The sequence below is a fragment of the Echinops telfairi genome, unplaced genomic scaffold (genome assembly GCF_000313985.2).
Source record: "Echinops telfairi isolate 266 unplaced genomic scaffold, ASM31398v2 ScPeMD7_7469;HRSCAF=8507_0, whole genome shotgun sequence".
In the NCBI taxonomy this organism is placed as follows: Eukaryota; Metazoa; Chordata; class Mammalia; order Afrosoricida; family Tenrecidae; genus Echinops; species Echinops telfairi.
Window position 1 is genome coordinate 5,812,153 of NW_022111372.1, and position 16,630 is coordinate 5,828,782.

The 16,630-nt window shown below is 38.8% G+C and overlaps 1 protein-coding gene across 1 annotated transcript in view; it reads right to left on the bottom strand.

Annotated features, from left to right (window-relative positions):
* The window catches only part of TMPRSS15 (transmembrane serine protease 15), a 179,006-nt gene extending 162,789 nt beyond the window's left edge, over positions 1 to 16,217 (bottom strand). The window contains exons 1-3 of the mRNA XM_004711306.1: positions 16,076 to 16,217; positions 14,076 to 14,206; positions 13,529 to 13,596 (exon numbers count right to left, since the gene is read on the bottom strand). Coding sequence (XP_004711363.1) covers positions 13,529 to 13,596; positions 14,076 to 14,206; positions 16,076 to 16,217 — 341 coding nt within the window. The remainder of the gene's footprint in view (positions 1 to 13,528; positions 13,597 to 14,075; positions 14,207 to 16,075) is intronic.
* Positions 16,218 to 16,630: the final 413 nt, after the last annotated feature.

Genomic DNA, 16,630 nt, shown 5'->3' on the forward strand with positions numbered 1-16,630 from the left:
GATGGGAGTGGGAAAAAAATATTTGAAGGAGAATCAAAGTAAAATGTGCCAAATCTATCATAACATTCAAAATATCAATACATGATTATGGGGATTGTTTTGATTCAGTCTCACAGCAACCCTAAAAGGTAAAGAGTGCTCTCTTGAATTACTGACACTTTAGATCAGTGGTTCTCAACCCTTTGGGGGGTTGAACGACCCTTTCCCAAGGGTCACCCAATTCATAACAGCAGCAAAACTACAGCTATGAAGTAGCAACGAAAATAATTTTATGGTTGGGAGTCACCACAACATGAGCGATTGTATTAAAGGGTCATGGTATTAGGAAGGTTGAGAACCACTGCTTTAGATGGTTTCATGAGAAGTCTCACATTTCTCCCATAGAGCAATTAGTTGGTTTGAATCATTGACCTTTGGATTAGCATCTGATATTAATTTACTGTGCCTCGGGGCTCCTTAAACATTTAAATGATTGATGTTAAATCAATGATTTATTCATTTTATAGACTTTAGAGAACATGTACTCTGAGCTAGGCTTTCAAAATGTAGACATCATAGGAACCTGGATACACTAGACATTGTAATCTAATAAGGAGGCACTCAAATAAATAAATATGTTACTGGTATAAAAATAAATCGAGGTAACAACTAAGTGTACAAAAATCGTAAGCATTAATTTGATGGCATACTGTTAGTGGCTTAGTGTTGGAGTTGAGATCCTGTAGGGAAAAAGGAGGTAGACTACAAAGAGAGAAGATAAGAAAAGTCGAACAGCTTGGGGCTACGAAAACATCTGCATTTAAGATACTGAGCTTAGGAACAAAATAAGATATTTGGAAGATGGAGATACAAAGAGAGGGACAATTATTCTATAATAATCACCAATATAATTATAGTAAGCATTCGTGGAAGAGAGCCAAAGAAATGAGGGATTAGTTGAGAATAATAAAATATTTTACAACATCTACAATTACAAAGCCCTAAATAAAAAACATAGTAATAATAGGGATTATTCAAGATGCAGTTTGCAGGGCACCCTTGTTGTTAGACACAGTCCAGTTGATTCAAGTGCATAGCGACAGTATGTCCAAATGGATTCCACATTTTGATCAGCTATGCTTTTATGTAATATCTATTTTAAACAGGTTGGGTATTTTTATTCTGTTGAACAAGAACAAAGTTTTTGGCCATATATATATATATGATGGTTTTACCTTTGCATTATGCATTTTCTTTTGAAGCATGATTTATTTTTTCTAGGATTGTTTGGGAGATTTATCCTAAATTCAAGGATGTTCTAAGGGAAGATGAGAGAAATAGTGCTTTCTATAGATGACAGAAACTATAAGTTAACTTAGTTTCCATCACACCATATTCAAAGAGCCGATTTTCAAAAGGTGAAATAAGCAAGACAAAAATATAACATTCTCATGAGGAAAAAAGAGAAAGAATTATCATAATTCTTATTTTTTAAATAGAGACATTTAAATCTTCATCTAAGGAATTCCATAACACAAGCACACACACCATAGTGTCCATGTTTATAGTACAAACCATATAAACTTTACAAAACTACTGTAGACATTCTAATTCATCTTCTAATTTGCCTCTCTAATGCCATCATGGTGTTTGCAATTCCTCAGGACTTTTTATAGGGTTTCCCAAAGTGCAAATTTTTCAGAGAGTAGACACTCTTATAGTTCACCCTCAGAGCTTTTGGTGGGCTTGAACAGCACATCTTATGGTCAGCAATTCAAGTCTTACCCCACAGCACAGGATCATTAATCTTTGCTAAACTATGATTATGATAAATGAGCAATTCATTACCATGTTGAACAATATTATTTCTGTCTTGTTGTTGGGAAAGCCCTCCACATACTTCTGAGTCTTCTAGCTTACCTTTAAAACCAATAGTGGATTCCTACAAGGTTACTGCTCAATTTATTTAATTCATCCCACTCATATTTATTATGTTCTTTATGATAACTCTTAGGGCAACCATTGATAATACAAAGATTAATACTTGCATAATCATTGAAAAAGAAACAGGAGGACTTGGAAGATGGCATCCAGTTAGATTTACCCGCCCAGAGCTCCTACTGCCTGAACAGAAAAACTGGGAAGTAAGGTGAAGAAGACTGGGAGGCAGAGTCCATAAATTAGAATCAGGGTACTAGGGTCTGTCCTGAATCCCACTTTTCAAAATTTTCACTCACAAAATGAACTGAGAACACACTAAATCGCTCTAGGTTTAGTGTGCTGGGCTCATGGGTTCTAGCCAAGCAGCTACCAGTACCCTAGTTCCACGGAGAGCAGCAAATTCCCCAGGCTGACATCCAAGGAGACATTATCCCAAACTCGAGGAAAACCTCTGAAAGCTAGTCATAGGACCCCACACCAGAGCTCCCCTCACTGTTAGCTGCCTTGAGCTCATAGCCTGCGGGCCGGGGTCAGCGGGTATCCATAGATTTGGAGCAATTGAAAGAACATAAGGAAATTTACCTAACATAGTCCAGGGGAAGAATTCAGTTCAAGTTGGCCGAGAAGAAAACAACCTCTCTGATAAGCTATGTCTCCTCCTCTGGGGGTCAGCGTTACAGCCCTGAAATTAGGGAACCCCATAAACCCAATATAAAAAGAGAGAGAAAATGATTTCTTGGTAAAAACCCGCAAATCCCAGTCTCATTGTTTAAAGAATGAGTCCTTTAACATACATTGCCATAGTAAGGCAGCCCCTGCAAAGGAATGCCAGAAGTTAGCTACAAAGCCCGGAAGATTTCAATATAGCAAAGGCCCTCTGGAACAAGCCTGTTTCAGAATAACTTAATTCAATTCCACCTGGCCAGGTGGGGAAAAAAACAAAAACTCTGAGCTTTAGGGTATCAGCAGTCTTGGCACAACCTAGGACAACTCCACAAACCCAACAGGGGGAGCTACTGTCCGCCCTCAGTGGTCCTACACACAGCTGGGGCAGTCCGGCCTGTCATCCCTGTGACTGGAGGACCCCTTCCTGTCCTGAGACCCTATATGAGGCTGAGGGAACTCCCCACACCTGCTGTAGTGCTGCATACAGCACAAGGCAGCTATACCAGTGATCCCCAGCGCTCAAAACCGCTGCGGGAATCACTGCATGACCTCTGCTGTGATCTTGCCTTCAAGGGTAATTCCACCCAGCAACTGTGGGACTCTGCATCAAGCAGGCACACCACCCCCTTACCTTGAGGCAGGGTTGGAATTCCTCCAGCCCCACGGTCAGGTGATCAATCCTCAATATCTCTTTACCCACTATTCTTTTTCTTATCTGTTTGTTCTCTCCCTTCTATCTTTCCCACTGCAGTTGGTCTCAATGGGTCCAGTTTTGTGGGGGTTTTTCTCTCTTTTTCCTCTTCTCTCCCTCTCTTTCTTTCATACACCAATGCTGGCTTCTGGGGCACTACACTCCATCTAGGACAAGTCCACCCGAACAGCAAGGGGACCTCCAGCCTGCCCTCTGTGGGAACACTGTACACTGCACAAGGCACAGCACTCTGCACTGCTGAGGAAACCTCAGCCTGGCCTCTACAGTGATCTTACCAACTAGGACAATTCTGCCCAGCATCGGTGGAAAGCTGGACTAACAGGGCACACCAACCTCCCACCTTGGGGCAGGGTCTAAACCCCTCGGGCCCCAGGTTCAGGTGATCAGGGATCAGCTATCTTCTTACTCTTTTTTTTCTTCTCTCTTTCCCGCTGCTGTCTATCTTAGCAATCACAGTTGTGTTTTCCCCCTTCTTGCCTTTCCTTTCTTTTCTTTTTCTTTCTTTCTTCTGTCTTTTTCCTTTTCTTATTCTCTCTTCTTTTTTTATGCTTTTCTGTTTCCCACCTCTCCCTCTCTTTCCTTCTACATGCCACTGAATGTTTCCAGCCTCCTACCCTCTGCCTATGGCAACTCCACCCAGCCAGTGGGGAGAGCTCCAGCCTGTCTCCTGTGACAGTGTGGCACACGTCATGAGGCAGTGCTACATACAGCACAGCAAGGGGCTAAGCTAGCTCTTTACTGTTTTTTCTTCTATTTTTTTCCTTTTCTTTTCTTCTTTAGCTTTTTCTTCTTTTTTCCTCTCCTATCTCTTCTCTTTCCCACCACAGTCTCAGAAGATTCCGTTTTTCTTTTTTTGTTGTTTCTTTATTGACTATTTGATTTCTCTTTGCATTTTGTGTGTATGTGTTAGTTTGTCTTTATTTTTGCATTCTCCTTTCTCTATTTTTCTTCTCTTCTCCCTCTATTTCCTTTCACGAGACATTACCAGCCACCAGGCCACTCTCCTCTGCCTAGGGCAATACTGACAGCCCATTTGGGGGAGCTCCTGCCCATACTTGTTGACTTTACATGCAGCTGGGGGAATCACGCCTGTCCTTAACCATACCCCATGTGGCTGGGGGAATCTTCCCTTCAAAGGGCTGCAAGTACTCCCGCCTACAACCCAAATCCCCCAAGAGATTAGGGGTGCTCTTGCCCACCATCCATGGTGCTCCACACTGCTGTGAGAACACCCGCCTAACCTCCATGGCGAGCTCTCTGACTAGAGAAATTCTGCCTGCTATCTATGGTGATCCACACCAAGGAAGGTACAGCCACATGCCCTCCCCAGCACTCTAGTTGCAGAGGGAAACACCACATGCCACCAAGGCACTCCAAGCCCATGAGACACACCACTATGGCTTACTGGGAGATCAGCCAGTGAAAGGTCATCCTAGTGGGCCCACAACCACCTGACCAGCATCTCATGAGAGGACGATCCAACTCACATTCCAAGTAACAGAATACTGCTTGGCTAGGGTAAGAGTGAAATCTCAGGAAGATACAGCAGTAGCCTGACCCCCAGTGCAGCTACCTGCAGGTAGTTAATAGAAGCACTCATATGAGTCCCCCACGAGAGAGCCCAGTGCTTTTCGACTCTGGAAGATGGTATCAGGCTCCTTTAAAACAACACATAAAAAGCAATCATCCCCAACAGCCTCAATGAAAAAGGAGGAGAAACAGAAGACAATGCCGGGAGAAGTCATGAACCTAACAATGTGCATAGAAGAAGCAAACATTGATCTGCCACAGAAACAAATTTTCAGAATACTGCTTGTAGTCAGTCATACAGGATATGAGGGAAGCAATACAGAAAAGGGGTGAAATGATAGAGGAGCTAAAATACAAGACTTAAGGGATGAAACAAGAAAATCTAGTAGCAAATTAACAGACTTGATGAGGCATAGAATCGCACCAGTGACCTAAAGGAAAGCCAACCAGACCTGAATAAATGTGAATAGCAATCAAATAAGACAATCAGAAAAGCTAAAGAAAACCTGAGAGCCATGTCTGATGCTATGAATAGGACCAATATTATAATAATTGGATTACCGGAAAGAGGCACAACAAAGAAGTCAACAGTGAAGATAGTGAGGGAATTCTTAGCGGAAAACTTCCCCAGCTTAATAAATGAAAATCAGGCAACCATTCACAAGGCTGAAAAACACCATCCAGACTGAAGCCAAAGAATATGTCACCGAAACATATAATAGTTAAATTATCCAACTATGAGGAAAAAGAGAATCATAAGAACAGCTAGGGAAAAAGAGTCACTTATAAAGGTACCCAAATAAAACTCTGTTCAGACCTATCAGTGGACATGGTGAAGAAGAGGAGGGATTGAAATAACATATTCCAAAAATTGAAGGAAAATAACACAAACCCAAGAATACTATACCTGGCCAAGTTCTCTATTAAGATAGACAGAAAGAAACCTAACCCTACCAAAGATTCTTGCCATTTCAGTATGGGCAGACGATCAACACTCACTGAGCGTAATAAGAGCCTGTCACATAGAATAAGTCCACCCAGAGGGCAAGAAAGAGAAAAAAGCCCCCAAGAAAGCATTAACTCAATAGTGGAAAGAAGGCAAGAATGAACCACACACATGAACACAACATAAACTGATAAGATAGTGAGGTAGGAAAACACCCAAAGCAAAAGGTACAAGATGACATCACAGAGTCCACAGATGGATATAATAACACTGAATATCAATGGACTGATCTCAGCCATTAAAAGACAGGGACTATCAGACTGATTTACAAAACATAAAGCATTGATCTGCTGCCTACAAGAGATACATCTCAAGCTTGCAGACAAAAATAGATTGAGAAAAAAATGCTGGAGAGAACCATGACAAGCACATGGCAATGCAAATAAGGCAGGGGTAGCAATTTTAATCTCTTTAAAAATTGATCTCAAGGTACAAGCCATAGCATGAGACAAGGAGGGCCACTGTATAATGTTCAAGGGAATAGCAGACCAAGAACCAGTGAGAATAATAAATATATACACGCCCAAGAGACATCCAAATCCATAAATCAAACATTCCAAAAGATTAAAAAAAGAAATCACAGGCTCAACAAGCATAGTAGGTGACTTTACTACACCACTGTCTGAAAAAGACAGATAACAGGGAAATAAACTAAAAAGGAGGCTACAGAGCACAATTGGATGACTTGACCTGATAGATATTTTCAGAGATTTCCACCAAAATGCAAAACAATTCTAATTCTTTTCAAGGCCACATGGCACATACTTAAAGATAGATTGGATGCTGGGACACAAGTCAATCCTGTGCAAATTCAGGCACATAGAGATTATACAGATGTTTGTCTCATAACATTGTGACAAAAGGCTGGAAAAGGATGACGAAGAAAATGAGGGCAAAATATTGGAGGATAAATAACTCTCCATTGCAAAAGGGATAGGTATTGGTCCAGATCAGAGAGGAAATCAGGAAGATTCTAAAAACCAATTAGAATGAAAATATGATGTACCAAAATCTCTGGGACACAGCAAAGGCATTTATCAGAAGATGGCTGATAGCAATACATGAACTCATGAAAAACGAAGAGAGATTTATGGCTCATATGCTGGCACAAAACTTACACCAATTAGAGCAGAGTCAACAGAACAATACTACTAAAAGTGAAAGGAAACAAATAATAAAACTCAGAGCTGAGATACAGGAGAGGGATAAAAAGAAACCTATGGAAATAATTAATGTAGATAAAAGTTGGTTCTTTGAAAGAATTAGCAAAATTGATAGACCACTGGCAAACTTAACCAAGGAAAGGAAGGAAGAAATTTCAATAGCAAGGATGAGGGATGAAACAGGGGACATTACAATGGACTTTAGTGAAATACAAAGGATAATTACACAGTACTATGAAGGCCTGTACTCTAACGAATTCCACAACTTGGAAGACATGGACAAATACTTGGAAAAACAATTCCTCTTTAAACTATCCCAGATGGACTTCATGAATCTCAACAGACTCATAACAATAGAAGAAATAGACCAGGCTATCAAGAGATTACCAACAAAATATCCCCAGGCCAGATGGCTTCACGGGATAATTCTACCAAGCATTCGGGGAAGAACTAAGCCCAATTCTACACCAACTCTTCCAGAACACAGAAAAAGATGGAAAACTCCCAAACTCTTTCTATGAAGCTAGTATAACTCTGATATCTAAAGCAGGCAAGGATCCCACAAGAATTGAGAACTACAGACTAATATCCCTAATGAACACTGATGCAAAAATCCTTAACAAAATACTACCCAATAGAGTACAAAACATATGAAAATAATAATTCAACATAACCAAATGGGATTCATACCAGAGATGCAGGGATGGTTCAATATATAAGAGACCATTAGTATTATTCATCACGCTATATGAAAAATTATAAGAACCACATGATAATCTTGATAGATCCGGAAAAAGCATTTGACAACATCCAACTCCCATTGCTGTTTAAGATACTCAAGAAGATAAGAATGGAAAGAAATTTCCTCAATATTATACAACCTACACATGAAAGACCAACAGGCATCGTGATAATCAATGTAGAAAAGACAAAAACAATTCCACTGAAAAAGGGGACCAGATAAGGATGCCCCTTGTCCGCACTCCTATTCAACATTGTACTGGAGGGCCCAGCTAACAACAGATGACACACACACACACACACACACACACACACACACACACACACACACACACACAAAAGGCACCAAACGTGTTCATCTGGGGAAGGAAGAAGTGAAACTATCATTATTTGCAGACGATATGATCTGATATATCAAAAATATCAACACTCCATGAAGCACATTGCCGCATGGGAAGAACTGAAGAAAATCATGCTAAGTGAAGTAAGTCAAGCACAAAAGGACAAGTACAACGTGAGTCCACTGAGGTAAGTTTAAAAAATAAAAATTAAAAAAACGGGGCATAGGGGAAAAACTACTATATACATATATTCCAGGATGAGGTTCAGCAACTATGGCAGGGGCCAAACATAATCCAGGCATACATACGGCAGCCAACTAAATAAGAAGTGGAAAGAAAGCGGGGTGGGGATGTCATAGATAGTTGGGGAGCAGGGCTCTTGCCCACCCAAGGGTAGGGTATTGTTTATATTTCCATGAGAGAGGGAGAGAGAGAGACCAGGCTTCAACCCGATACACCAAGATGTGAATACAACATACCGGCATTTATCAGGGAATCAATAGAGAGGTCTGCAGGGCCAGACCCAACCCCAACTATGTGGATATCCCTATCCGCGCCCCCCCCCCCCCCCCCCCCCTCTCCCCCCCCCCCCCCCCCCCCCCCCTGCCTCGACAGAAGAATGCACTTCAGAGCACAACACTGATGATACAGCTTGGGGAGAGGGGGGACGTGGGATTAGAGCACACAGGTGAAACGAAAAGGGATGGAGAGGGAGGAGAGGACATCCTGTCCCACCAAACTCCAAGGAATGTTTCTGCTCAGAGCAGGCAACAGACGGGGAGGACCATAGGGGTGGCCCCACCATCGGGCATGACATCCGTCACTGAACCAATGCACTGTGGGGGACAGCACTGGAGACACAGTGCAGGAATAGTGCATGGTCTGGCCCCATCACGCTGGCGTGAGGCACTGAAGGCATGCAGCAGAGCAGCAGAGGGAGCAGACTGATGAACCCCCCAGGGAATACCAAAAGCAGACATTGGAGACAGAGGGTGGCACCCATCAGACTCGATTGGAAAACAGTTGTAAAGGCCAACAAACAGACCTTGAACTATTTATAGACTTTTGCATTTTTGTCAGTGCCTTTCTTTTGGCTATTGTTGCTTTGTTTGTGTTTTTGGTTGTTGTTATTGTTTTATTGGTTTTTACTTCCTTTGTTGTTTTATTTGGATTTTCTTGGGTTTTGCACTTATTTGCCTGGTATCTGCATGTCTATCTAGATAAGATAGTGGGGTGAATAATTCGGAAATGAAAAGAACAGGACCAATGGTTCCTAGGGGATACGGGAGAAGGGGTGGTAGGAGAAAGGAAGGGGGTGTTAACCAACCCAGGGACAAGGAAACAACAAGTGACCTTTAGTCAATGGAAGGAAGGTCGTAGGATGCCTAGTGGGGCTTAATCAAGAACAATGTAGCAGGGAGGAATTACTAAACCTGAATGAAGGCCAAACATGATGGTGGGACAAGAGGAAACTAAATGGAAAAAGATGATAGAACTAGGAGGTAAAGGACATTTATAGAGGCCTAAATACAGGCATGTACATATGTAAATACATTTATAACAAGAGGGGAATAGAACTATGTATTCATATCTATATGTTAAGAATTAAGGTTGCAGATGGACATTGGACCTCAACTCAAGTACTCCCTTACACAAGAACACTTTGTTATAACAATCCAGCATTCTGTAATGCTCACCTTCCTGACACAATCACTGAAGACAAAAATGGGTGTACAAGCAAATATGGTGAAGAAAGCTGATGGTGCCCGGCTATCAAAAGATATAGTGCCTGGGGTCTTAAAGGCTTGAAGATAAACAAGTGGCCATCTAGCTGAGAAGCAACAAAGCCCATGTGGAAAAATCACAGCAGCCTATGTGATCATAAGGTGTTAATGGGATCAGGTATCAGGCATCTAAGACCCAGAACAAATCCATACCCAAGGTGAATTGTGGGTGGGGCTGGGGGATGGAGTGGAGACCCAATGCCCATATGTAGACAATTGGACATCCCCTGATATCAGCTACCCATTTCTTCCCGCTCACTCCCACAGCCCACCCTCCCTTGTGCACTTGATAAGTTATAGATTATTGTTTCCATAACTTACATCATCCTCCATCATCCCTGACCCACTTTTTCATTATTCTTCCCCCTGGGAGGAGGTTCTATTTTGATCCTAGTGATTGAGTCCCCCTCCCCCCACCATCCCCTAATCCTACTGGTATCTCTACTCCCATTGTTGGCCCTGAGGTGTTTATCTATCCTGGATTCCCTGTGTTGAATGCAGGCTCTTATCTGTAGCAGTGTGCATGCTCTGGTCTAATCCTATGTGTAAGGTACAATTAAGGTCATGATAATTGGGTAAAGGAAGCACCAAAGAACTAGAGGAAAGTTGTGTGTTTCACTGGTGCTATACTGCACCCGGACTGGCTCATTTCTTCCCTGAGACCGGATATCAAGTGTGAATAGAATGCTTTGAAAATGATTATGGTGGCATATTTGCAAACATGCTTAACACACTGGATGAATGTATGGATTGTGATGAGAGTAAGAGCCCCCAATAGAGTATTTTTAAAAAAAAGAAAGAAAAAGAGACAGGCTGTAAATTCAAATTTTTAGAATAGTCTGCATGAATTTACATTTTTCCTTAAAGTGATTAATTCTACACAAGTTTAAAATGAGGATGGAGAGGAAGGAAAAATAATGATGTAAGAGTGGGATTGTATATAAATACATCTTAGTTTACGAAGAGATGCACAAGGGAGCTAATATTCACTGGGAAACATATTCAATATCAATTAAACAATTTATGAATATGTGACACTTTATGTGTCACTCTCATTGTTCCTCACCCTGCTCTGAGAACATTTAAAAATAAACATTAATTGTCTTTTAGATAGACAATCTATGAGCAGCATGACTTTGGAACGTACTTAACTTCTCTGGACCCAAATTCATAATCTCACAACCCATAAATCTCAAGTAAGAATTCGATAACTCAATGTATGACAGTGCTGGTACATACTCGGAAGCAGTGGACACCATCGTGCTATTCTGGGAAGTACTGAGGGTGCAGTTTTTAGTGGTACTAATTGGCATACCATGATGACCATTAACTCATTTTCTCCTCATTCTAGGGCTAAAAAAGTTTAACTTTTCAAAACACAGTGTAAAATATTATGTTTGAGGAGAGAGAAAAATACAACAGATGTATGAATTATTTGAGTAGTCCTAACTGCATCCATAAACTTTAAACATCATTGTGCAATGTAGATAGGGAACTTGTCATTTCTATTAGACCATAAGCTATATGAGAGCAAGGTCCAACTAAGTAATATTAGGCTCTGGGATATAATAAACAAAATATTCATAAAATAAAGTTAATGAGTATCCAAGTTTATAGCATGTAGCTTCATAGTGTCATGAAAACATGTAGGGAACTCATTGCTCCCTGCTTTGACACATCTTAAGCATTTACTGGGAGAAATGGGTGTGGGGTTTATTTTAGAAATTCGTTGTCATCGACTTAAGGAGATCCCATGTGCGTCAGACTAGAATTATGCTCTATAGACTGTGTCTTATTTTCCTAGTTATAGATTGTCAGGCTGTTTTTCCAAGGAATCTGTGAGCAACTCAAACTTCCAACCTTTCAGTGTTAATCCAATGCGTTCATTATTAGCACCAATCAGGGACTGTGAAAGCTACGTTCAGTTTGTAGGGCATCATGAGTCTAAATCCTAGAATTATTAATACTTGCATAATCATTGAAAAAGGCACAGGTAAATTAATGTGGAAGATGGTTATTTGTAATTGGGGATTATTGGTATCAGTTGGCTTATTTTGTTTATTTAGCACCAGCAATGCTCCACATGTTTATCTTGGCTTTCATTGTTAGGCCTCTCTCCTGTCCCAGGTTAGTCTCTATTTTATTTATGTAGGAATGGAGATGTTTATTTCTCCATTACATCTCAGCTCCACCCATTTATTTTAGGGTGAATAATCATGACCAATATCGCTAAGACAAGGTAATATCCTTATCTGGGGTAGCTTTATATGAAAAGAGGAAAATGTCTCACTTACCTTTCAGTGGTACATTATTTGGAGCTAGTTCTTCAATATTATCAAGTTTTAATTTATGAGATAGGATCTGCCTTGCACTTCAGCTTCCTGAAGATTATCTCTTCATTTACAGGTTCTTAGTCTGAATTATTTTAAAGGGATTTCTCCCTTATCTTTTTCTAAGATATCCTGATCTTGATCAGTCTATTTATATTTCACTTTTAAATAAAAAAAAGTAGAATGCTCTTTTCTTCTCATTTCACCCTTCGTATTGATTTTATAGATTCTAACAGGCATAGGGTTTTTTTCATACTGATTCTTATCTTTAATACAAAGACCCTTGTCACTTTTCAGTTTAAAAACCCTCTCAATTGAGCATTCATAATGCAGTTACAGTGAACCCTCGCCACTTCGCGCTTCGACTTCCGCGGCTTCACTCTATCGCGGTTTTTGCGTAACAGCACATGCTCTGTCATTACTGTCACTGATTGGCTCATACTGTACACGCTTCTGTCTGCATCACTACGTATCGGAGCTACGTATCAGATGCATTTTTGCTTTTGTACAGCGTACTGTAATTGCTTGCGATTTTTAAGAAATTTTATCTAAGCCCTATGATGGCTCCTAAACGAGCTGCTTCTTCTAAGCCTTCTGACAATAAAAATAAGCGCCAGAGGAAAATGCTCACCATCCAGGAAAAGGTAAAACTTTTGGATATGATCAAAGATGGCAAGAAAATCGTGGAGGTTGCACGCCATTTCGACTTGAATGAGTCTTCCGTTCGCTCCATCCGTAAAGAGAAAAAAAACATCCGTGCTACGGCTACTTTCACTTTCAACAAGGAAGCAAAGCGCATCGTGACAAGGAATCCTACTTCGCGGAATTTCATTTATCACAGTATGGTCTAGAACCAATTAACCGCGATAAACGAGGGTTCACTGTATATAATCATCCCATAAATCTAGTATTTATTCATTTATTGAGCACCTGCTCTCCTCTGGATATAGTGCTATTATTCCCTCTGATACAACCTTAAATCTTGCCCATCTTCTTGTGATCTAATGAGGTAGCAACATCACTAACAAACAAACTCCTTTTGCATGTTTACAATAATTTAAATCTTCTATCTGATTCTCCATACATTTAACTTGCAGTCATCTCTTTGTGCCTTGGTAATATTTCCTCTTAGGAATGGAAAACATATTACATACAATCATGTTCCCAGAGTTATTGTTCTTTTTTACAATTTATGATAATATATATTCTCCAATTACCCCTTAAGAGATCACAAACTGCTTACATTTAAAAAATGTTTCCCATTCTTATATGTGCCATGATGGTATAATAATTATTACTAAAATTTGTGCTTATGATTTCTTGGGCAATACTTACTCAAATTGCAAAATTCTAGAATTTCTGTATTCATTCTTAAGATTACTTGATTGAAAGATCTCGTCTATCTAAAGGAAGAAAAGGTGTAAAAGCTATAAATGAGACTTTAAATGTTATTCAAAATGAACAAAAATAAGTTTTATGTTTTGTTTAGACCTAATTAGGGGTGATTTATTTCTAAATGGTAATAAGGCTCAGACATATACACATTCTTTCATGTTGTAAGGTGCGTTGGTGGCACAGTGGTTAAAGCATTCAGCTACTAAGGCAATTTGGGCCCACTGGCCACTTCAAAATAGAACGAAGTAGCAGTGTGCTTTCCTAAAAGATTAAAGTCCTGATAACCCCATGGGTCCCATGCACTCTTTCTTGTGGGGTCACTATGAGTGAGATCTGATTTACTGGCACGTTACTTTGGTTTCAGTTGGTCATACTACACAGTTTAGTAATTTTTTTACATTGAGAAAACAGGATCCTATGTATCTTTTGGCAAACAGCTAGTGAACTTATCAAACTCTAAAAGAAGTGAAGAGAGATAATCTCATACCATTTGTTGAAGGTCAAATGCAAGAACTTTGAAATCCACTGAGAGTTTGTCTTGTAAATTGGGATTATAAGCAGCTCCAGATGTTATTTTAAATGTCCCTCTGGCTTCATGATTATTTCCAATAATTGTGTCTAGGAGAATTCATAAGAAATAAAATACCAGCAGCAAGAGAGAATATGTGCATTTTATTTAGGACTGAAGCATCATTTTTATCTGATGTATTGATCCTGTTATTTTTGTTCTTGTTATTTTCATACAATCTTCTTGCTCAAAGCCAGAGGCTATTGTAGCTGTCTGATTGTCATAAAAGAAACAAAAAAAACCCTTTTCCATGTCCTATTAATATTATTTTCTCAGTGAAATCGAATCTGCATTCCAAGTATCCAAGTTGTTTTGTGTGTGTGTGTATGTGTGTGCACTTTTTAATGGAAATCTCGATGAAAGATGCAGAGACTGATCAACTGCCACCAATTACGGGAAGTGATTCAGGGAGACCCGGGGAGAAATTGATCATTAAAAGTTTGTAGTTGTTTTCAAATACTTCTTGAATACCTACTGTCCAGAGACACTGCTGGTTTTCTACCTGAGGATTGCTGTGAGGGGTCAGTGTGTGCAGTACTTTGAAACATAACTTTGAAACTACTTCTTTCATTCCAATAATTATAAAATTGCTACCTATGACATTGTGCCAAGAGATAACTGTTGTTATTGGAGAAGTTATTGAAAACACTGAAAAAATATATTACCTTAATATAAACATATATTTCTTATAATTTCAATACAAAGAGACATAACTAAATGAGTCATTAGGTTGCTAATAATACTCATATTATAGTATTTTATATCCTACATTTATCTTGACATGAAACACTCAGTGTGAAAACATAATTTTCATTTTCATGATGACCAAGCAAGGGATGATACTATTTCTTCTTTTTTCCAGATGGTTAAGCCAAGACAGAATAAATAAGAGAACTTCCTAAAATGCATGTAATAAACCTCATATGTAACAGGCATGGTTATTCCTCTATGAGCTTTAGAGATAATTAGTATGATGGTATATAATTAATTATATAAAGAATGTAAATATTAAAAATAATAAATGATTAGTAGTCAGATTATTGTTATGCATCATTAAAGAATAAAAAATGTTTTGGAAAAGATGATAATATATATAAAGATTTGATTGACAAAATGAATATATGCATGGATTATAATAAGAGCTGTAAGAGTCCCCAATAAAATAAATAATAGAAATTATTTTTGATCTCTCAAAAAAAATCCTACCATTAAATATATACCATAAAGGAGCACATATTCTAGAGTTGGATTCTCTACTTTATTATATTACTTGCTAATGATACAGAATTATCAAGTGTCTCATATTTTTCTCCGGTAAAACGAGGCTAATAATAACTAACACATGTTTCTTGTAGCAATATAATACACTTGTAGGTCTTGAAATAGCTGCTGGTACAGACTACAGTAACTCTAGTAATCCTTTCTTTACTATTTATATTTAACAAAAGTTGAAATTCAGCTTGAAATTGTTATAGTCTCATCTACATTCCAATATTTTAAAAGTATTACTATCAACAGTGTTGACCATGAAAGAATGAAGGCATCATTGCACAGATATAAACAATAATTATATATTTTTTAGTTTAACATATTTATCCATAACTATTTAAAATATTTGGAACTTAAATTCTATCAGAATGAATTCTGTATTATGAAACTTATCTTTATATATATTGAGACTGATAAACTCATTTAACCTTATTTACCTTAAAATTTTAATGTTTGGATTCCAGATTAAAATAAAAATAGATGTCAACTAATTTTTACTAATATTCTCTAAAGTGAACTACAGTGAAGCACCTACATGCTAAATATAATTGTTTTGCCTTCAAAAGAAAACATTGATGAAATCCATAGGCAGGAAAACTTAGATTAAAACGCATACATTCATATGAGAATGCTTGCTCCATGTGGCTTACCTTGTTCAGATCTGATTGTCAGCCATGACACCACCATTAATCCAGCACAGACCACCAGCAATATGGCAAAGAGAGCTGTAAGCATGGATTCATAGTAGTTGAGAGGATGACACTTCGAAGGAAGAGTTCTTTTCAACCCCATTTTTGTTTTTGAAGTTTGCTAATCTAGTAACGGTGAATTTTCATACAGAGAAGTCTGCATCAACTGGAGAGCAAAATTTCTCAGACATCTAGAGAAGTTTTGTATCAGCAGTGTCTCCACTCAGACTCTACAGGTGAATGAGGTATATGTGTCCTTTTAAAACTTTGTATCTCATCGCTAGATATTAAGACAGTTTAAAGGAACAGCTAATCTTTAACAAGAAATGGTGAGTAAAGAGATGCTTAGAGTTGTAAATGTTAGTCAAATGAACAGCCCATCTGCTGTGGAGAATGAAATTAAGTGCATGATGTAAGCAAAAATGATAATTTATCATTCTGAGAAACTCTTAGGAAAACTCTGCAATTTATGACAGATAAATTTGTCATTAGGTACTTGAACTTAATATCTATTTG